Source organism: Rhineura floridana, chromosome 3 (assembly GCF_030035675.1).
Source record: "Rhineura floridana isolate rRhiFlo1 chromosome 3, rRhiFlo1.hap2, whole genome shotgun sequence".
NCBI lineage: Eukaryota > Metazoa > Chordata > Lepidosauria > Squamata > Rhineuridae > Rhineura > Rhineura floridana.
In genome coordinates this window covers 6987566-7011418 of record NC_084482.1, presented here as the reverse complement: position 1 = coordinate 7011418, position 23853 = coordinate 6987566, and the positions used below count along the sequence as shown (strand labels likewise).

Below are 23853 nucleotides of genomic sequence, written 5' to 3'. Positions count from 1 at the left end.
CATGGAAGAAAAAGGCCAATGCACATAGGCACAAAAGATGCTTCTTGTACCAAGTCAGATCATTGCTCCACCTAGCTTAGAAGTGTCTACACTGGCTGGCAGCAGATCTGCAGGGAGGGAATGTTTTCTAGCCCTACCTGGAGATGCCAGAAATTGAACTTGGAACCTTTTGCATGCAAAGCAGATGCTCTGCCACTGAGCTATGACCCTCACTGGATACTCCTGACCCTGTTCTACAAATTCAAGCCCAGCAGTACGAAAAGCCAACTTCTTTTCTTATATGCCCCACCCTGTTCTCCCTAACTTTAGATCACCTCTGTGAAAGCTGCTGTTCCCCCCTTACTTCCTCATCAGGCTAAGCCAAACAGACACATAGAAGCCCTTCCATTTATATGCTGATGGGATTTGGGAATTGACCATGACTAGTGAAGAGAACTGGAAACCATCGACACCACACCAGAGCACTGAAAAAGGCAAACTCATCTGTTGATGACATTTTAAGGCAAGGGATGGGACAAAGCAAGCCACATCCTTCGCACGCAGAAGCTCCTAGGTCCAAACTCTCCTGTTAAAAGGGATGGGATGGGAATTACCACCTGTAGTCCTGGAGAGCTACTGCCAGTCAGTCATGCAGACCAAGGGTGGGCAGAAAGTAGATCAGGATCTACTGGTAAATCAGCAAGGGCTTCTAACCTCCAACAGTTTAACAGAACAAAATAACCTGCCAATGAAATGCGATTGCTGAAATTAAGAAAGCTAAGTAGGTGAGGACTTTTGCATGAAAAGGACTGCAAGCTCGTACTGAAAACAAATTCCTAGGCTCAGAGGCAGCCTGTTTTTAAATTCTAACTTGCATCTAAGTCCAAGTGGGAGATCTTGATGTTCTAATAAAAAAAGCAAAATTGATCTGACAAGCCTGAAGGCTGCCCATCCCTGGTATTAGACAACGCCAGGTCAAATGGACCAATGCTCTGACTCTGTACAATGCAATTCCTAGAAAACCAGTTCTTACTGCCTTCACATTAGTATACTGTGCACTGTATTGGTAATACTGTGTACACTTCTGGCCACCACATTTCAAAGTACAGAGAAGGACTATCAAGGATAAGGCATGTTTTATGAGAACGGTCTGTCTACAGCTGTTTGTTGCAATGGCTGAGCAGAAGAAATTGTATGATCAGAGGCAGTACGGTGGGGGAGGTTTTCCCTGCATTCCCAGAGGTATCTGGCTGTCCACTGTTGGAAACAGGATGCTAGGCTGGATGGCTCCTGATCCAGCAGTGCTTTCCATGTTCTTCTTCCTACATCCCCCAGTTTTTGTTTTCTTTTTTGCTTCTCCAGTAAGCACTGAAGAGAAGCGACAGCCTGCAATCCACCTAGATAACCAAGGAAGCACCCCCTGCAACATGCAGCTGCTAACAAGGGGAAAGACGGACAAAACCAGAACTTCTCCTTTGCCCCCTAGTTGAACAATGTGGTAGCAGTCCCAAGTCTTAACCAGGACCGAGAGGGGAGATGTGGCAAGAGGGTGCATGGGGTGCCTTTGTCTTTATCACCGTTGCCCAAGTCCGTGGTGACTGGAAATAAAACCTGCTTCTTGTAGGTTTGCACACAAGTGCTCCAAGGGTCTTTGCAAACCTCATCTAGAAGCCCCTTCATTCTCACGTCCGTATGAGAACTCTCACATTCCTGGCAGTGTAGCTGTCACTTCTCCTCCCCATCAATTTTCTTTTCAGAAATATGTATTTCTTGCTTTTCAAGAATACAGTGTATATAAAGAAACAAGATTTACACTGGCACACCCTTCCAATCCCTTCCCTGTCCTTCAGTGCCTTGATTTCTCATTACCTGCGTTAAGATAAATAAAAATTCTGAACTTATTTGGATGTCCACATAGTGTAACATAACATCCTATATTTATCTTAACAGATCCACCCAAAATTGCTTTTGTGTTCCTGGTGGAACCTTTGTTATTTCTTTTCTCTGTCAAGCCCCTTCCCTTTCCTCAGGTAAATCCCTCCAATTATCCTCCTGCCTCTCCCAAAGCCCCTTTTCCTAACTCTCCTTCACTCCATCCTCACCAGCTCCTCCATCAAGTCCTGCTCTTCACCCTTCCCCCTTTTAAATGTTTTCCTTTCCTTGCTCAGATGGCTTTTCTGTGGCCACCTTTTGGGCACCAAGCAAGACACCGCACACCGTGGCAACTTGTTGCCCTGGTCTTTGATAGACCTTAGGAGGGAGACACCGAGTACAAAAGGACCAGGTTCAGAGCCTTTACTGTAACCTGATGCTGGCAGACAGCACAGCCAAGCCTGGGGACAGAAGGGCACACCTTCTGACCTCAGAAGCAAGTCAAGAGGGGTCGGCTTTGAGTTCAGCTAATTAGGAGAAGGGCAAGAAGAGCCCAAGCCCCACACGTCATTAATCCTCCTCTCTCCCACTCTCCCCTGGGATACAAGAGCTCCAGCAGCATTCAGCGCTACAAGAAAACCAGAGATGGTAAACTAGGGGTCCACCATCCCCACTTCACTCAGAGGCCACACCAACAGTGTTGTTCTACCAGAGTTTTAATGAGAAGCTTTGTACAGTCACCTTGTCCTTAACAAAAAATAACAGAGGGGTGTGGACAGAGGGTAGGCCTCCCCCATGACAGCCAGATTATTTCAACAGGCACACATAAGCACACTGAGACATGCGCCACTCACGTTCTTTCAGGCTTTAGATCAAGCAGGAGGGGCTACCCAGAGTCTGGGGAAGCAGGCACAGCTAAAAGATGACAGGACAGCAATAGAGCACATGCTGAAATAGCCAGCCAACCCTCACCTCAGCACTACAGGATGCTCCTGGCCCCGGTAGCCCAGGGCCACCTGCCTCCTCAGAAAGGAAGGCCTTTTCCTCCTGCTCTTCTCCTCCACCCTCAAGAAAAATCCCCTGGGCTACAAGAGTCAAGCAGCAGTACCGTTCTGGTTAAGTTCATAGCCAGCCTCTTTGTCCCCCCCCCCCCAAAAAAAAGAAGGAGGCGGCAGCAGGAGCACAATAAAGAGTGATAGCAGTCCACTCAACAGCTATAGCATCAGGGAGATGCAGGGCAGGGAAGGGGGAGGAAAGGATAATGGTGGAGGAGCAGACCATCCAACCCACACCCAGAATGTGAGGGGAAGGGGCTCGGCTAGGTTCCCTAAAAGAGTGAATGTGCAGCAACCAGGGAACGGACGGAGACTGGCCAACGTGGGGGATCATTCTTCTTTCTTGTCTCTTGGTCCATCGCAAGCCTCCTGGTAGAAACAAGGACAAAAAACCCATGGTGTTATAGAATGAAACGTTAAAAGTGGATACTTCATTTAATGGTATATTTAAGCCACTTTTCTAGGCAAGCCCATCCAAAGTAGCTTACAACAGGTAAAAACCTTACAACAGGCGACTTCTCTATTTTACAAGCTTAGATCAACTTCAAGAACAGGGACGTGGAGATCCCTGTCCCCCCCCCCTCCAAAAGCTGCAATCAAGTCAATAAGGCTGAATTCTGCGACCTGTGTAAGTTGTTCTGCATTTTTTTTTTTGCATTAATAATGGGAAGGAGCAAAGAGATATGCAGGACACTTGGGGTCCAGCTCAGACCACAGGAAATCTATTTGGCTTCTAAGATGACAGCAAGTGCAGCTCCACGCACTTTCAAGCATGTATGCAGCCGCTAGAAATTAGCTTTAAGAAAAAATGAGATTCTCAGGAAACTCAATTCCATACCCATCATCACATAATGTACTTCTGTTACACTCTTACAGAATAAGCGATAATCCTGCTTAGGAGATCCACAGAACGCTTCAGACAGCAAAGCAAAGCAGCAAGTGGATACTCTGTAGCAGAAAACTAAATACAAGCCCATTGTCACTTCAGGCCGATAACAGGCTAGTCACAAGATCCTGCACGCTCGAACATATAGAACAGATTTGACTCCCTGCAGGCCAATGACACAAGATCTCCATTCAAGCCATTGTCCTTTGTATTCTGCAAGGTCATGAGCGGCTCATTCTTAGGCACATCATTCAAGCGTGTCACATTTGCTTGTGCCATATATGCCCAATGCTGGTAATTGCACAGTAACCTCATGAAAGGAAGTGACCGCATATTTTCCCCAGCAACCTAGTGGTGATTCCACACCCTGACCAGTTAGGGATGCTCAAAAGTCAGGTCACAGCTGTGTGCTTGCTAAGACTCTCTGCGAGTGCAAAATGTAGTACTGGGCACAGAATTTAGCTTCCTGAAAATATCTTCTCTCTTTCTTCGAAGGTTTCTAGACGTCATGGCTTCAATAACATTCTTGAAAGAGTGCATGCAGTCAGTGCTTCCTGAAACCAGAGAGGATGGCTGAATAAGATTTTCTGTGGTGTGGGAGCGTGGCCTCCAGTGCCCTATATAGCTTCTTACTCTTCCCCCACCACTAGCAAAACTAGAATTATAGAAACATTTAGAATTATGCAAGTGTGTGTCCAGATGTCCTGCTTATTGAGCATTCATCCTGGTTTGGTTGCACAAAACTTACATGGAGGTTACAGCCTGTCTTTATTGAGCATTTGATCCGATTTGTTTGCAAGAAGGTTATTGGACAAAGAGCATTCATGTCTTTCCATGCTTCCTGTTAGTCATTCATTTCTCCCACACTTTTCAATGCATTTCTCTGTCACTTCCAAACTGCGAAAAGCACATTTTTTAAAAAGAGGATTGGTTGCACTAGGGCGACAGAGGCCTTTAATCCACTGTAAATGCATAAACCTATAGTTCAAATAGGTGCTTGAATCTCTCCTGCAAGATCAGTTCTGGAGGCATCCCAAGTCTGCTCAATGTACATGATTCATACATGCTACAAAATACAACTTTTCTTGGCTTAGAATTGGGATTGCCTGGGCATAGTGTTGCTTATGGAGGATATAAGACTCTGGTACCAATGATTCTGTACTCTTAGAAATATTGTGCCCTCTGTTTTCCCGTGTGCCACATTCTTACAGGAGAGGCCAGAGGCTGTGCTTTACTCTCTCTCTACAAAAGTACCATCAAAAACAATCAATAGCATTTAGCATTTCAATAGTGCTTTCAAGTGTTGGAAGCACTTCACATGCATTATCTAGTTGCAATCCTTACAATAACCTTGATAAGTCAGTGTTATCCCATGTTGCAGATTAGGTGGCAGAACACTGAGGCTGAGACAGAGCGGCCTGTCTAAGGCCACATAGTGAGTTTATGGCAGAGGCAACATTTGAATCAAGGACTTCCTGACTCGTATGGTACACCAGGTCTCAGGCTTCAGCAACAGACATCTTGAGAGCCAGACCTATCCACAGATTCCATCACATCAAGTCATATTGCTAAAGGTTATTATTTTAAGCACAGTCCTCTCGTGCTGCTTGACACATTAATGGCAACTTGAGAGGCAAATAAGGCATTCTTAACAGTCGTTTCGAAAAGACAGTTTTGCCTTAGGAGGAATACTCCTGCAACCCCCCCACCCCCAAACTAGATGCCCAGTGACCCACGGCAGATCTGTCCTGCAGAGCTCCAGGAGGAGGAACAGCGGCAGCATTCTACCTCTCTGCCAACTAGTCAGTCCTGGACTATTGCAATCCTACCCAAGGGGGAGGAATTTGTTTACACAGCCCAAGGGAGCAGGAAGACCACCTGGCTCTGTAGGGGAATCTTTACTATGCAACCTGGAGATGGCATGAGGGAACTGTCCAGAATGACCAGGAAGACAGAAACAGCTGCTTGGGCCAAAGAGGGTTACAACAGCTACAGCCCATGACACTCCAACCAAGCTAAAGAGATGTGAGAAATAGCCGGCTGCTACAATTTCAGATGCCTCCCTAGAACATGCAAAAGGACTCTGCTACCCAATCAGAATCCAGTCTTCACAGAACGGTAGAGTTGGAAGGGGCCTATAAGGCCATCAAGTCCAACTCCCTGCTCAATGCATGAAGGTCTTCCTCTGCCTCTTCCCCCCACCTCTAAATTCTCTCCTTGAAAAGCTGTGGTGGAGCTACACTTAAGCAGAGCAGAAAGGTAGTAGGACAATACGGCCCTTTTTTTGATACGTAGGGGAGATGCAAAGCACTCTGTAAAGGAGGGGGAGCAATGTGGAGCCCTTCAGATGTTGTAATGCCATCATCCCTGACCTTTGGCCATGCTAGCTGGGGCTGATGGGAGCTGAAGGGCACCATGTTGGCTACCCCTGCTGTATAGGATATGTTTGGGGTGCAGTGACAGAGAAGATGAAGAGATGCATGAGAAAGATTTACTCAGTAGGATACCTCACCCATTACAGAGAGGAATTTCTACTTGCTGCGTGGAGTTTACCATCTTTTCAACTGTAGTTAGATGAAATTCTGTTTGTTAGGGGGCTGGCTGTTTTAATTGTTCGATTTTTATTAAATTATGATTTAAAAATGATCTGATTTATTTTGGTCAGTAGATCAGTAGTTTAATCTACTATGTTTAAGAAAAAGGATTTTTTTATTATTAATTAATATTTTGTTTAGTCTACTGTGTTTATGATTTTTTCTTGTACTTAACCTTATGTGCAATGTTTGCACATGTTTATACTAAAGAGTATGTTTTGTTCAGTTATTAATTTGTATTTTATTGTTTTTTGTATTTGCTGTCTTAAGGTATTTTAAAATATGTTGTACACCACTTAGTTTTATTTAAATTTTATTTATTTATTTATTGTATTTATATACCACCCCATAGCCGAAGCTCTCTGGGTGGTTTACAGTAACTAAAAACAAATATACAAATTTATATAAGCGATATATAAATTGCCCAAATAATAACAATAATCTTAGCTTCTCCCTTCTGCTGCCAAAAACATGCATGTATAGCAGAGTCCCTAAGACACTGTCATTTTCATTCACGCCTCCATCTCCTTAACACAGCTTTCCCCAACCTGGTACCCTCCAGATGACTGTGCTGAGGCCGGTGGGAGTTGTAATCCAAAACATCTGGAGGGCACCAAGTTGGTGAAGGCTGCTTGAACAAAAGGCCAGCACAACAGCCCACTTTCGCTAGTGGGGAGCACTACTTAAGGGTACACGAGTGGCTGGATAGGCCCATCATCAACAACCCAGGGAGAGGACAATTCTGCTTCCCTAGATACCCAAAAGGAAGCTTTGCTGTAGCCTGGCTCTTAGAAGGAGGCGGGTATCATTCCTTAGCAGTACCATCCTGTAAAGCCATTACAATAATAGCAACACAGAGATCCTATTTTTAGGCAGCTGGCAAGGCTGTTACTGAGTCTTGGCAGCCGGATCACGCCAGCTCTGGGACCGCAAAGGGGGGGGGAGGGGGAAGCAGGTGGCTGCAGCAAGCAGGCAAAGCTGACAGAGCTCAGTAAGGACTTGTGGGCTGGAAGTGGTGGGTTGTGATGAGAAGGGATCGGGAAGAGGATATTCAGAACACCGCACACAACAACCAGCGAGGCCCATCGCAAGCCAAAAAGATCCTGTGTTTGGGTGATTAAGCTCCAGAGGCTTGAGGCTTATTCAGCATGGGCCCACTTTGGGAGATCGGAACAAAGCCTTAAGAAAATGCGTTTTGAGCTTCAGGGAAGAGGCAGTCATTGTCCCAATCCAAGAAATCCAAACCCACCGCGTAGCAGAGATCACAGAAAATGCTGTACACACACCCCACCACCAACAGGGGCCTGCAGAGCACAAAGCTCATGTGAACTGACTGGAGCCAAGTCAAGCCTTCCCCTCTAAACGTTTGGGGAGGAGACGGAAAGAGGAGACCCTCAGTTACTAGCCAGTCTGGCATGTGAGGAATACAGAAGAGATCAGGAATTGCCCCCAAGGGATGCCCGACAGTGACTAGGGTAAAAAGGAGGGGCTGGTAAGTGTGGGCACTGAGAGCGGGAGCGGACATCAAAAGGTCATGGTTGGAAGAGAACACTTTTCCCAACTCCCAAGGCAGCAGATCTACCAAGCTATGTCATAAAAACAGAAAAGATCCTTTGGTCTCAAAACAATAGCTGGGAGCTCTTCCTGAAGTTTTACATCTCCATTAACTAGATACCACTACTCCATTTCCAAGCTACAGTTATGAACTTGTATATAGTCATTGTAGCATGACGGGGGGAGCCTTTGGCTTCCTCCACATCTTTGCAGACAGTGCACCCTCTGGTATTGCTGCCTGAAAACAAGAGCTACAAAGGGCTCAGCCCCACCGCTCAAGCCTGCCCCTTCGGCACTTCCTTGAGGTGGTGCCAGTCCAATGTTCTTCCTCCCCACCCACACCTCAATTCCCCTTTTATCAGCTCCCAGGTGAGGCAGCATCTTGTGACCTGCTTACGTGCTGCCACAAACGTGGAGGGATGTTTACCAGGAGAGATTCCTGGGCACTGCCAAGCTCCTCCCTCTTGCTGAAATCCAGCGAATGGGAAAGGGCTGGGGAAAAAACCCACAAGCAAAGCTGTGCAGCTACTTTCTGCCACTGTGCTGCAGATTAGGTTTCTCTGGCAACCAAGGCTGGATTATTTTTAAACTTGTGTGTGTGCGCACACGTACATGTGGAGCAATGCTGTGTTTGCTGTGGGATGGCAATTTAAACTTGGCCTGCCCGAGGGAAGGAAAAAAGGGCCTGGGACAGCTCACAGCTATGGCCAGATGGATTCAAAACATTTCTTAGGGTGCACAAGGAGCCTCCGTTAATGCACTAGGGCTCCTCCTCCTCATTCCCCAAAAGACTGAATGCACCCTCTTCCAGCTATAGTGGTGGTTACTTACAGGAGCAACCAAGATTGGGGGGGGGCAGAAGCTCCTGCATGCAGGGATGTTTCTTCTATGTGGCCCCTTTAGAACCTCTCCCAACAGAGGCCTCATCTGCACTATACATTTAAAGCAGTGTCATATCACTTTAAACAATCATGGTTTCCCCCAAATAATCCTGGGAACTGTAGCTTGTTACGGGTGTCGAGAGACCCCTCTTCACCTCACAGAGCTGCTTTAACAGAGTGTTTTAACAATGAACTCCTCTTCCCAGGGAACTGTGGGAATTGTAACTCTGTGAGGGCAATAGGGGTCTCCTCTCAGCTCTTAGCACCCTTAACAAACTACAATCCCCAGGATTTGGGGGGGGGGAAGCCAGGACTGCTCAGAGTGATATAATAGTGCTTTACATGTGTGGTGGCCACATTTTAGGGTTAGGGATTTAAACAACAGGGAGGGAGACTATCCGTAACAGGATTCCAGAACTTGTGGAGGGCAATTGCTAACTCTAAAGAGTAGCTGATCCACACTCAAAGGATATAGTGTGCAAGGAGGAGAGAGGGAGAGGGATTGACTGAGGTGGTAGTCATTGGAAGACCCAACTCTTGCTTTCCCTGAAAGCTTGAGCAATTCTAAACCATGCCTCTATTTTCAGACACAGATGAAACTGCAGAAGACTCCCAGCTGCTCTGATCTGGGGGAAGATATATTCACAAAGCTGGTTTTGCCCAGTGGGAGGGACCACTGGACTCACCACCTCACACAGAGCTGAAATTCAACAAGGAACAAAATGCAAGGCAAGAGAAAAGCAGTTCTGCTTGGGGCATCTCCCTCAATCCCATTTTAGGGGGGAGGAACCACATGAGGACCTTTAGTGCTCTAGATCCACCCAATTATTTTCCCATTTGTCCATTCTGGTCACTGGGAAGCAACCTCTCTCCCAAGGGAGAACCCCAATGGGACTAGAGTGAAGGCAGAAGGGAAGAGGAACCTGGAAGAAGAGCACAGAAACATTGGAAGCTGCCTTCTACCAAGTCAGACCATTGGTCCATCTAGCTCAAGATTGTCCCCACCGACAGGCATAAGCTCTCCAGGGTTTTAGGAAGAGGACATTCCCACAGCTATCTGGAGATGCCGGGGATTGAACTAGGAACCTTGCATATGCAAAGCCAGATGCTCTACCACTGAGCTAAGACCCTTCCCTTCCTAAAACAGAGTAGATCAGCAACCCCCAAACACGTGCCCTCCAGATGCTGTTGGACTCCCCAACTGCCACAGCCTCAGCCAGCAAGGCCAATGGTCAGGGATGATGGAAGTTGTAGTCCAACCACCTCTGGAGGACACCAGGTTGATGACAAGTGGTGTAGATAATGAGCTTTGCACTCCAAGAGTGGCTGTAAGCGCTAATGGGGCGAGCACTCTTTATCTGCGACTGGGTTTCTGAGTCCCCAACCCCTTGCAGCACCTGTGCTGCCTTCTGGCTCAGATCTACAACAGAAACCCCACTGCTCCTTGCAGCAACAAGACACCAACTCAAGTAGCAAACAGTTTGGGGGCCCTCAGGAGCCAAAGACCTGACTTTTGGAACAGCCCAGACAGGCGCAATGTGGCCTCATGCAGCAAGGCCCTGCTTGTCTCACTCCCACCTCAGAACAGATTTTTGCCACCCCCCTTTCCTCCCCTGGGCACCTGGAGCTTGGAGTGTTCCTCCAGCAGCCTGTCGTACTCCTTGGTCAGTCCTTCGGCCTGTTTGCGCATAGCCAGGGCCTCGTTCTCTGCCTTCTCCAAGGCTGGGTGGAAAGGAGGAAGAAAAGCACACATTACAACAATCTCCACATATCCCAGCTAAAGCAGATAGTTGAGAGAACAGCAGGCCAAGTCACTTGTCTTGTGTGTGGTGTGTGCGCAACATGCAGATCTCTAAACAGAACATATGTCACTCCAGATTAACAAGATAGGGCTTACGTGGAGACCACAGTTCCTCCTCCAGGCTTAGAAAAGTGGCAGTCTTTCCATTCAGAGAGGTAGCTGTGATCTTCCACCAAATCCCCTCTGCACCTCAGCTAGCTACAGCCATGTTCCCACTGGCTTTGCATCCAATAAGGATGCTATAAGCCTAGCCACTTATTTTTGTCAAGCTGAAATCATGCGGCATAGGCAGAACTGCTTTTGCATTGGCAATCCAGAACTGCAGAGTTTGCACTGGACCAGCAGCAGCCGGTTCAGTTAAAGGTACTGCTCAAAGATATAGACAGTGGTTTTCAAGTACAATTAGTACCATGCAAGCTTGAAATAATTGACTAGATCATACTCAGGCAAGCTCCTTCAGACAATCTCCAAGATGCTCCTGTCCAAATTTTTGTTCTGAATTAGGATCCTGCCCCTTTCCCCAAACTACTTATTTCTCTAGCATTTGCTGATGTATTGTAGGAGTGAGGAACTGGAATCCTAACCCAAATGATTCCCTGAGTCACTTCCAGTTCTACGACTTAAGATTCCAATACGTCAATACACGCCCCATCCTTGACGTCACAGGTAAAGCTGCAGCTGCAAAGGAATAGCTGGAAAACTTAAAGTGCAGTCCCAATTGTTCCTTGGCAAGCAAGGCTTGCATTCAGTGCCTTTTAAAATTTGAAGCCAATGGCATGGCCCGGTTTCCCAACTGGAGCTCCCAATTGCAGCCAATCCCTGATGAAAGCGGAGCTTGCAGTCAGTGCTGCATTTAAATTCAGTGCCAAATCCAAGCCCTGCTGGGATGAGCTCCACTCTGCAGCTTCCATTTGGCACCAAATCCAAGCCCCACTTACTGCATTGTAAGGCTCCCAATAGGGAAAGTCATAGAGCAACTGGCACACTTCCCATGAAAGGTAGAAGCACCACGGGAAGAGAAGGACACCCACTGCTGGTTACTGTACGATGCTGTCCTGAAAGGATATGAATGGTCCATTAGGAAGGCACAGAAAATATTCTTGCTTGACCTTCCTCATCAGTTTAACACAGTGCATGCTAAAATGATGGGGATTCCCTCCCACAAGAGATGGTGATGGCCACCAACCTGGATGGCTTTAAAAGAGGATTGGACATGGAGGAGAAGGCTATCAACAGTTACTAGCCAAAAGGGCTATGTTGGAGGCAGTATGCCTCCGAAAACCAGGTGCTGGGAATCACAAGAGGAAAGAGTGGCTGTTGCACTCATGTTCTGCTTGCATGCTTCCCGAAGACATCTGGCTGGCTACTATGAGAACAGGGTGCTGGACTACATAAGGCCTTTGGCCTGATACAGCAGGGCTTTTTATGTTCACTGCCATCACTTCTAGACCTAAGCACCCCTTCACCTTACATCTGCCCCAGGGCAGGGAGGCAGGAGAGAGAGAATATTATTTGAACAGGAGGTGTTGAACCAATGACTTCCCTAGCTTGCAGCCTGACCACTTAGCGACTATGCAACACCAGCTCTCCATTAGGATGTCCTCTGAGGGAGCTGGACAGACAAAAGATGAAGCAGTCCTCGGGGATATGCCAATCATGCAACCTCCTGCAGCACCAAGGTCAAATTATACATTTTCGTAACAAGCCTGTGTTTCTGCAAGTTCTTTCCTCTTGATAACTTTGCAAAAAAAAGTACCAAGTTCACATAACCAAGAGAGAGAGAGAGAGAGCGCAAGCCCCCAGCTATCTATCTTCAGGCTGATGACTACCTGTCTACTTGGACACTTCACTGAGGAGGATCATCATGCAAAAGAAATGAAGAGCCTCTGGCTTACAAGAACAAGTCTTGCCAAATTTAGCAGCTTTTCTGCCTCTTAACAGCACCAGCCGAGTGCTAGGCTCCCCAGACAAAGGAGGATATGTAGCACCCCCTACAATGGCTATGAAAAAGGCATGTGGGAAAAAGAGACAGGAGGCCACTTTAACCCAGGCATGCACAGCCCCCTCTCCCCAGCCCCGCAAAATCTGATTTCAGACATATCAAACCTAAAGACATCTTGGCCACTGCTTGCGTGTCCAGAGTGTGTTGCACAAGACACAATCTGTTACACTCCTTGCCTGGTCACTGCACCATTTACGGGGGGGGGGACCAAAGTCAGGGGGAGTAAAAGTGAAGCTGGAAGTGTTACACAAGCCCACCAAGAATTGAGAAGGTCAGAAGGGCAAGTGACACCCAAAACTTCCCAGCTCCAGGATTCCTCTAGGGCTGATGTAAACCCCTCTGGTTTCCCAGCTCTGGAAATGAGCCCTGGAGAAACTGCTTAGACTAGTTGATACTGCAACTGAGAACTGTAGTACCTCCAGAGCCTCTTTTTTTAAATGCATGCTGTGGGAGAAGAGAAAATATCCCCACTATGTCACTGCAAGGTTCAAGGTCTACCTTGTTCACTCAGCTCCCTGAGCTGGGGGAGGTGGCAGCCATGAGTGGTACCTATAGCTCTCCTGCCCATTGCAATAAATTTAAGATTTCTGCCTGGTGCAGTTCCTCACTAACGGCAAGTGGGTCACCCAATTCACGGCAAGGAGGAGGCCATGAAACGTTCTGCATGCTGCTGCTCAATTCTCCACACAAATACTTTTCAAGTCAGAAGTGGCCCTCCAGGAGTTGTTGGACTACAACTCCCATGATCCCTGACCACTGGCCACGCAGGCTGGGGCTGATGGGAGTTGGAATCTAATAGCATCTGGAGGACCAGAAGTTCCCCATTCCTATTGGCAGCAAAGAGTTCTGGCTATCTACTTTGGGGCAAGCAACTCATTCACGGAAAGGCCATTGCCAGATTCTGAAACAAAGTTGTGCCCTTCACAACCAGAAATCTCGTCTCCCAACAAACCTCTGATCTCTTTGACATTCAGTGCTGGTGTCAGCAAATTTGCCATTGCAAACACCTTAGTGACCCACCCACAAGTATTCCATGGGGGGATCCTGACCAACTACACATGTGGGCTTTACAGAATACACAAAGACACCCCCATTCCCTCCAAATGTCCCTGTTCTAGGGGGAGCTTGGCTCACAATATCTCATTTTATATCTGCAATGGATTTTGTAAATTGTTTCTATTATCTACTACATACTTTGAAAAGTTGTATTTTTGTCTGTCCACTATGCATTGGTACATCTCTTAAGGTATTGTAACCAGATGTTGCCCAACTGTTCCTGAAATCAAGGAGCGTGTTTTTGTCTATGTTTGGCTACAACTGGATGCCATTTTGAAACAAAATGGTGGACTGCACCTTTCAAATCTTCACAGATTTTAACCAAATTTTGCATGATGGCTCCTGATATCAAGAAGCAGGTTTGTCTGTAAGGATGCAATCAGATGCCATTTTGAGTCAAGATGGCAGACTGAACTTTTCAGAACTGCACTGACATTTTTTTTGTTCCTCAGAATACCAGAGCGATGCTGGGTACAAGGCTGCTAAGCACAGAATGGTTTACAAATGGAATTGTTTTTACCGTGAAATTGCTTTGAGATATTTTATGGGAAGGAGTGCATAAATGGAATCAAACATAAGGAATAAATGTGACTATGGGGGAGACAAGGAAAGGGTTAACAAAGGTAAAGTACAGTGCAGCCAAAGATCAAAACAGCAGCATTGCCCTCCACTAAGCTGCTACGCTCTTACACACAGCTCTCATTTGTTTCAGTGGGGCTTATGCAGAAGAACTTCCCACATGATTTGCACTCGGGTGCCTGAGACGCCTGCTTCACAGGAGGGCTGCCTCTGGGATCAATGCGAGCAAGTGAAGCTACATCAGTTTAAGCTGTATTTCAATTGGGGGGGGAAAGGAATTGGGGGCAAGGATGGGGAAGCCTGTGGGCCTTTAGCCGTTGCTGGATTCCATCTCCCAGGCCACTGGAGGGCCACAGGTTCCCCCATCCCCAGAATAAAAGGCTGGGCAAGCTGTTTTCAGTAAAGCCAAGAAGCACAGAAAAGATAATTGTTTTAACAGTTCAGCCTTTGCCAGCCTGGCATTCTCCAGATCTTTTGGACTGCAACTCCCATCAGCCCCACCCACCACAAACCAAGCTGGCGACGGCTGGTTTAACTGGAAAGGAGCTCCAAACATTTCAGCCTGCACTGGGCACATGCACTCCGAAACTGAAGTGCCATAAACAGCTTGAAGAAATAATATAGCAAGAAGTAATCCCCATTGCCACGGCCTATTCAGTGCCCAGGCTGAGCGAATCTAGAGCCGGGTAGGGCACTGCAAGGTGAGGGGAAAAACAGCAGCCTCGTGACTACAGAGAAATCAAAGTGTTTACAAACAAACTTTTTGGGGCTGTGCCCATCTTTTCCCAAAGCCAAGTGAAGTATTTTAAGCAGAAGAGAGGAGGGATGGGGGCATACTGAGGTAGTACATGAGGAAGGCACATGGGTGTACAGTTCTAGAGCCATAAATAGATTGCATATCATCCTTTCACTGGCTTCCAGCCCTGATGAACCAGCTACATACAATTTGGGGGGAGTGAGGGAAGAGTCCAGGGTCTCTAGTAGGCTGCGGCCATTCTCTGTAGGTTGCTGGGAAATGGCGCTTACTAGGGTTGAGGGGATACTCCACACTAACCCTCCATAAGCGGGGGGAAACAAACCAACATCCCCCACCAAGTCTTGTACCTTTTTTTGTGGAGGCCAAGTCATCCGTCAGTTTTTTTACTTCACCCTGCAGGGCTTTGTTCTCTTTCTCTGTCTCAACACCTTTGGTGTCCAGATCTGCTACATCTACTCCTGCCAGCTTCAGCTGCTGTATGGGGTGGGGGGAGATAAGAGAATACAAGAGAAATCAGCAAATAAGTGGAGAATGGAGCTCTAGTCCCATCGGACCAGCTCCTCTGAACAAGAAGAATCTCATTCTCTTCTGAAACATTGTTACAACTCCCATAACCCGAGTCCTGCATTTCTAGGAGGATCTGGGCTTGAATCCAGAGCAGGCCTGCCTTTCTAGATAACTTGACACAAAACATAATGCGCGTGCACAGTCACACACAAAACACCTTACAACTCACTGAGCTATACATGAGCACTTGCTTTCTCTCCTGGCGACTCCCCCCAATACACTTTGCACAACTTCAGTGTCAACCCATCTCTACAGAGTTGAAACAGCCAGAGGAGGAGGATGGTGATGATTTATTCAATTTATATCGCCCTCCTGAAGCAGGTCAGGGTGCCTAGGTAATACAGATAAGAAAACCACTACAAGTTCCAGGAAGTAGTTTTGAGACACTAGAAGATGATTTCTTGAGATTTTTTAAAAAATAAGTTTATGAAGTTTATGGATTACTCTAGAGGTTGTCTTCTCCCCTCCCACCCAAAAAGCTATTGCAGGCAGTGCAAGGGGGAGAGGAACAGGATGCAGTGGTTGGACTTTATAATTGTGGGAGGTGGGAACACTTAAGCCCACCAGTCCCAACTTGTTGGCAAAATGCATTCTGGAGAAACATAAGTAGTAAGAATTGACTTTACATGCCCTAATGGTTACAAAGGGACTTATACTGCAAGCCTGGAAGGCCAAATATCCACCAGCTATTATGCAATGGTTTGATGACCTAATTGCCCTTGTTTCATTTCAGCATATCTTCTATGAACACCAACTTCATCTGGATACATATTTGGGTGGCATATGTTGATCTATATATGTAAACTAAATGGACGTATACATATTTAAATGTTTTGTTGATGTAAGCTGATGGGGAGGTTCTCTTTTTTTCTTTTTTCTCTCAATGAAATTGCAATTAAAAGATAAAGTTAAAAAGCACTTGAATTTTCAATGCACTTCATGTACACACATGTGTGCACCATAATCCTGACAGCTATTCTCTAAGGATAAGCTCACCATGACCTTCAGGGGTCCACAATTCCCCTTGCCACATACTACCCTCTCGTGAGGTTGACAAGCCTCCAGCTTTCCTTCCAGCCTTGGAATGGGAAAGGAAGCAAAAAGGTACCGAAGTTGTACTGTGTTTACCAAGAGGAGCTGGGTTGGGGTTCCCCTGATCTCATGTTTAAGAGGTGCAATGCAAGGTCAAGGACTGGGCCCTTTCCAGTGGAGAAAGGTCATGGTCCTGCCAGTCACAAGTACGGGTTAGCTATCCAAGCAAGCCATTATGTTTGCAGACACAGAGACTATGCTCAGGAAATGCGGGGGGGGGGGGGCTCTTAACCAAGGCCAGCCAGGGAGCTCATAGGTGAGGCACAATTTGACCTGGGGACTTCCTATCAGAGGACACTGGATAATTTTATTTTTTACAGAAATAAAAATCTCTTCAATTCTGTTTCAAATACTTACATCCCATTTTATAGCCCAGAGAGGCTCTGAAAAAAAATGGCTTACAATCCGATCCCAACCTGCTACAAGAACAGAGGAACTGGAGGCGAGGAAGCAGTGTTGAGCAGTTGGATCAGCCTGCCCTCTCTCCGAGACTCATCACTGATGTTTCACAGACTTTCCCAGTCACCTAGTTCATACATACACTCTCACCCCTGCCCCTTTTGGAGATATACGATAAGCAAACCTGCAACCTTTAGTCCTGCTGCTCTCCCAACAAAAATCCCAGTCTACTCCAAGCTGCATAACCCTGAAGGTAAGTACCCCATAACCAATCAAATAATAGGTACACCCCACCCACCCCAGAAATGCTGACCACGACTTTTTGAAACTGGATAGTGCAGAATGAGTAAGATAAGCCCAGGATGGAAGGAACATTTGACTATGCAAAGAGAACTTGACCTTTCAGAAAAGAGAAAAGGCTGGTGTCGAGACAGGGACAGGACAAGGGCATTAGTGCAGGAGATCTTTTATTTTCAACCTAAGCCTTATCTGGAAGGTTGTGTGAGTTTTCCCAATCATTGTTCATCTTATATGAAAAGCAGTCCTGATTGGAAATACTGGTATAATAGGCAGTGACAGCCTAACATTAGCAATTCTATGCACAGAAAATATGTTATACAAGACTTTCATATCAGAGATTCACAAGACTGTGGCATGTCATGCCAGCGAAGCTGAATGTCGAAAGAAAAGTAGCATAGACAAGGGAAGGTACTTCACACAGCACTTAGTTAAACTATGGAACTTGCTACCACAAGACACAATGATGGACACCAACTTGGATGGCTTTAAAAGAAGATTAGACAAATTCATGGAGGATAAGGTTATCATTGGCTACTAGCCATGATGACTATGTCCAACTACCACTGTCGGAGGAAGTCTGAATACTAATTGCTCTGAATCACAAGTAGGGAGGGTGCTCTTCCACTCAGGTCCTGCGTGCTGGCTTCCCCTAGTCATCTGGTTGGCCACTATGAAAGCAAGATGCTCAGCAAGATGAGCCTGATCCAACAGAGTTCTTCTTGTGTTCTCAACTGTCTTTTTATCCTTTGACCTCCATTTCCGGGAAACTTTCAATTCTCTCTCTGATGTGCAGGGTGTTGGGTGAAATACGCAACTGTGAAACACATAAACTGTTCTGTTGCCGCATCCCCACCACTCTTTCCACAGATGTTGCAACATACATGGATTCTTAAATTCAAACCACTTTGAAAATGGCACCCGAAAAAAATTCTCACTTATGTTTTGCCGTCTTATAAAGAGAAGTAAAAAGTCTGAGCACATGCATGCTTGTTTTGTAGGATGAAGCTGTTCTGTCAACTTAAAAGGTTGTGTCATGTGCTCTGCATCAGTCACAAGGCATTATTCCAGCCCTCCCTTGTCAGCCTGAAAAAGTTAACAGCCTTCAGAGACTTTTACTATGGGTGACATCCAGCGTTTGCCATACTCAGAAAAAAAACAGATATCAATGGGAACTTAAGTAACTTTATCCATTGATTTCAGTGGGTACTGCATGTATGATTTCACAATGTCAGCCATTGTGTTTATGTATCAACACACACCTAAGTAATTGGCGACCCAAAAGAAGGACATGACCCTTTTGTTCCGCTTTTCTGCCTGGTTACCTAGAAGAGATTTACCTGCCACACATGAGTGGCTATTTACAAACCTGCCTTATTCAAACAAGAACAGACGTTCTACCAGTTCCCAATGTTTTAAGATATGCAGTTTCCACCGACCAAGCCAACCATAAGCAGCCAGGGACACAGATTTCAAGCTGCCGTTTTCTCATGCCCCATCCCTCCCAAGACAGTAAGCAACACTGCAGAAGGGCCAGCATTCCAAAAGAGGCATGGGCCCAACTGCCTCTAGGCTAGGCCAGAGGAGCCTATGATACTCCAGATCTTGTTGATCTAGCCCAGCCTTTCCCAACCTTTGGGTCCCCCAGATGTTGGACTCCAAGTATCATCAATCCCAAGGCAGCATAGGCAACGGTCATGAATTATGGGAACTGCAGTCCAGCAACATCTGGGGACCCAAAGATTGGGAAAGGCTGAGCTAGCCTATGTGGTGCCTTATAGATGTTGTTGGACTCCAACTCAGCTGGACCTATCAGCCCCAGTCAACAACATCTGGAAGGGACAGTATAGGCTAGTCCAGAGATGGCCTATCTATCCAGGTGAGGAGTAGGAAGAAAAGGAATGAAAAGAGAGTGCCATCTTTCCATCCTGTGAAGCAAAACCTCACCAGCAAATCTCACAAGATGACAACTTTTACAGGAGGTGAAAGTCCATTCCACCTACTTCTTGTCTCTAGCTATGCCAACCTGCAGTGCCCCAGAGAAAGGTGGGAGGAAAGGACGCCCACCAGGAAGAGCTCCCCAAGAAGTCCCTGCACAGAACAGAGGCAAGACCAAAAGCGCCAGCCGTAATCACCACCCTTGAACAAGGTCTGCCTCTTAATCTTTGCATCATGTTTATGGCTACAGTTGGAAGAGGTATCAGTTATACATTAGCATGTATATGTTCAACCACCTCTGCCATTCAGAGGGTCAAGGCTATCTGCTAATATGCAATCTTAATTAACTCCACTCCATAAAACTTCTTGCAAGATTTGGGACAGTGCCCTTGCAGCAACTCAAGAGCTGTGGAGCTTGGCTGCCCCCTTCAGGCTGATCCATGGGGGTGGGGGGAGTGAAACACACTGAAGGTTTAAAGGCTGTTTTGAGCACAGGCAGGCTTGACGTCTCTGTGTCTCCCCTGCCCCCAACCATTATCCCCTATTTTGTAATTGGAAATTACGCAAGTCTGAAAGCCTGCAAGCTTTATTCTAGGAATTTCCATGCTTAGTTTGATAGGATATGGAAGAGAAAAAGCAGAGAAAAAAAACTAGGCAGGAAAAAAAACACATAAAGGGAGGCATGGGGAAGAACTGGGAGCCCTCCCCAGGGTCAGAGTCCATTGCAGCTTCCATCGTCAAACCTTGCTAACATATGGGCACTTCCCCATCATGAGGTGGAAGCTTGCTCATTTTTAAAAAAAAAGAAATCTGGACTCTGCATAGAAGCCACAGATTCCCAGATACTCCCACACATTTGGGAAGGGCAATGACATTTATTGGCGGAGCTTGCATTTCACATTCGTACTCTCCACGCGAAAGGGAGGACCCGGTATCTAGTTCAGAATTCTTATAAATGAAAGCTGAGATTCTCATATGTTTCTAGGCCTTGAGACAGCAAAGATTGTGTAAACATTTAAGAAGCCTATGCTTAGTGAATTATTAGAAGGTGCCAGGGGTTGTTTTGGGATGTGTGGGAGGGAGGAGAATCACATGTGAACAAGTCTTCCCATAGCCAGGGTTTTACAGTCTCTTCAGACATTACTTGTTCTCCAGGGTGAGATCAGGAGACGATGCAAAATAACCAGCGCAGGCAGATTCTTACAGATTTAGGTGCAGGCAAGACAGTGTCCTGTTTAACTGGGAGGCTCGTCCACTGCTGTCAGCATGTATGAGATTTTTTAAAAATAAAACACGTGCACTGAACTCTGCAATTCAGAAGCCTGCAAAAAACCTAGAGCAACAGCTTCTTCTCTCAAGAAAAAGTCTGCAGTTGTCTGGAAGGCTGAATAAGGTGCAGTGATTGGCTAGCCAAACTGTGTATTCCTACATTAGTGAGTTACTAGAGCAGTACCAGCAGGCATGCAGTTTACAGCAAGCACAGGTGAGTACACATTATGGTCATCACTTGCTGGATTTAAAAAGGTACGTTAAGACAAATAGGAACAGCAAATAGTACCAAGTTACCTGAAGGTCATTTCTAGCCCGGTGTCACTGTAAATAGGAGAAAAAAAATTCTCTGAATGTCTTTAGCACTCCTCCCCCCAGCAAAGAATTGCTACTGCTCACTGAGACACAAGACATCCCAGGATCAACAGGGCCCTGAACAGAAGCAGGCCTCAATTGTCGTGTCTGCCCCACTTTGCAATCGTAGCCTCAGTTGGAAAACAGCATGCAGAGACAAAACAGACAGTGAGTATTCGATCTGAACATAGGAAACTGCCTTACACGGAGTCAGACCACTGATCCATCTAGCTCAGTATGGCTTACTGGCAGCACCCTCCTGGGTTTCAGACGGGCTTCTCTCCCAGCCCCACCTGGAGATGCTGGGGTTTGAACCTGGGACCTCCTGCATACAAAGCAGATGCTCCACCACCCTTCACCTAAAGGGCCCCACCTCTGTTGCCCACTCTGGGTGTGGGTCTCCATGTACCTGGGACAGCACGTTGCACAATCCTTGCACTGTGCCCTACCAGGAGGAACAGGACACTGCATACCACGGAGGGGGAACATGTGGCCCTCCAGCAACTGCGACTCCCATCAGACTCAGACAGCTTGGCCAATGGTCAGGAGGAGGGGGACGGTAGTCCAACCACCTCTGGAGGACCACAGGTCCCTCAGCCTTGTGCTACACAGTTGCCTGTCTGCAGGACTGCCACAATACAGCTCTGTGGGGCAGTGCTGCATCCTGAGAACCAGTTTTCCTTCCTAGCCCTTCACACTGAAAGGCTCTGGGGTCGGTTTGCTGTAAGGAACCAAGTAGTAAGGTCATCACTTGCCAGAAGGTAGGGCTGCAGAGCGTTGCTTGGCTCCTGCCCTACCTCTGTCCCCCCTCCATTAGATCATCCCAGTGTTCTCCCTGCAAAGAGTCAGTAAAATAACTTGCCTTCCGAGACAGCTGCCTGCTACACCTTTGAGCTCTCGATGGAGAGAGACAAACCCTGAAATGGAGGGGAGGAGGGGTCATAGCTTCATGCTGGAGCACCTGTCTGGCACGCAGAAGGCCCCAGGTCCGATTCCTGGCATCTCTGCTCCAAGGGATCCGGTAGCAGGTGCCAAGGAGGACCACTCTGCCTGGAGAGCCACTGCCAGACAGAGCAGATACCAACCGGCTACAGCTTCCTCCCAGCATGTTAATGGAAGAAAAGCGCCGTGTCAAGAACAACGTTTGCTTCCACTCTTCATCCAGGGAAAGTGTGCCTCAGCTATCAGAGAGCTGGGCAACACCACTTTGAGGCGCACCCCATATTTAAGTGCCGGCAAGCCTCTTGCCAACACCAGGCTAGCAAGAGGAAGGCTTGCAGGGCGAGCTGTTTTGCATGCTTGACATTTGCTAGGACAGCAATCTTGTAGGTCAAATCACCCAGAGTATTCCTGAAAAACAAGGCCTCAGTGGGCAATTAACCCACTGGGTAAGGTTACAGCCATAAAAGGGGGCCTGGTGTATAGAGTGGCAGGCAGTCTCGTAGCCTTAGAGGATTACAGACACCAACCAAAACACACACCGATAAATCAGGTCTCTAACATCTGTGCATCGAAGAATGCCCAGAGGCCTGCCAGGTACTGACCAGAGGGGACTTTGCATCTGTGTTTCCCCAACAGCAGAATGGACTCCTGCGTGGTGGGGCAACCCATGTCTAAAACCAAAGGGAGCCTCAAAATCAGTTTGTAACAGTGCAGTGACCAGCAGAGTCAAAAATGCCATTGGGGGGGTGTACGTGGCAAGCCCTTGGGGCTCACCTGAAGTAGTTCACTGGATTCCTGTCTTTGAGATCCAAATGCACAAGACTCGATAGGACTGGAATGTCTTACAGATCTGTAGCAGAGGCATGAGAAACTGGGGCTTGCTGAGAATCTCAGTACGCACTGATGGCTTTTAAAAACCACACCAGCTTCCTAATCCTCTTGACATGGACTGTCCCATCACACACTGCCAACGTGTATCAGAAATTAGGTAATTCGGGAGAAATGCTGAGCAGGCCTTCCAGTACTCCCATCACCCCCCCCACCCTATGGTTACTATAAAGTTCCCTTCTCTCAGTATACCCACATTATTGCCTAGCCCTGCCCTTTCCTCTGGTCCTGGACTCCAGTATCTAAAGAAAGTCTGGCAAGGAGTCATGCCAATCAGTAGACTAATTGGATTGTTATTTTTTTTTGGTCAAAGAGGTTTTAGGACAGAGTATACAACACCCCACAACTGCATTCCAGCTTCGCCCATAAAAAAATTCATTTGGACACATCCTGTTGTCACTTCTCCTAAGTTTTCTCTGTAGCCAGGAAGAAAAGTTTTTTAATTATAGTCCACCCCTAAATGAAACTGCTATAACAAAAAACACCTCAGCCCGCAGGTCATAATTTCATAGGCTAACACATTAGGCAGAAACAGCTATGCAGAGATAATGGCCCAGTCTGCATGTTACATGTAAAACAGTGGTTTAGTGCAAACCAGTCTATGGCCCTCCTGGGAAACATGAAGTTGAAGGGGCAGGATTGCAGCTTGAAACTGATAGACAAATGGTCAAAGAATATCTAATCACTTTGAATGAGTTCAAATCTGCAGGGCCCGAAGAACTGCAACCTAGAGTATTGAAGGAACTTGGCTGAAGAACTCTCGGTACCATTGTCTATTATCTTTGTGAAATCATGGAGGATGGGTGAAGTGCCAGATGACTGGAGGAGGGCCAAAATTGTCCTTATCTTCAGAAACAGCAAAAAGGAGGAATCTGGGAACTACAGACCAGTCAGCCTAACAACAATCCCTTGGAAAATTCTGAGCAGATTATAAAGTGGTCAGTCTGCAAGCACCTTGAAAACAATGCAGTGATTACTAGAAAACAACATAGATTTATCAAGAACAAATCCTGCCAGACTAATTTTACCTAATTTTTTGATTGGGTAACCTCCCTGGTAGACTGTGGGAATACTGTTAACATAATATATCT

General features: G+C 46.7%; 1 protein-coding gene across 4 annotated transcripts in view; it reads right to left on the bottom strand.

Annotated features, from left to right (window-relative positions):
* Positions 1-2549: 2549 nt before the first annotated feature.
* The window catches only part of BCAP31 (B cell receptor associated protein 31), a 40547-nt gene continuing 19243 nt past the window's right edge, over positions 2550-23853 (bottom strand). For 3 of the 4 annotated variants that reach the window (XM_061614204.1, XM_061614206.1, XM_061614205.1), the window contains exons 6-8: positions 15364-15490; positions 10443-10543; positions 2550-3275 (exon numbers count right to left, since the gene is read on the bottom strand). In XM_061614204.1, coding sequence (XP_061470188.1) covers positions 3237-3275; positions 10443-10543; positions 15364-15490 — 267 coding nt within the window. In that variant the 3' untranslated portion in view covers positions 2550-3236. The remainder of the gene's footprint in view (positions 3276-10442; positions 10544-15363; positions 15491-23853) is intronic. The other variant, XM_061614207.1, reaches the window with a different exon arrangement.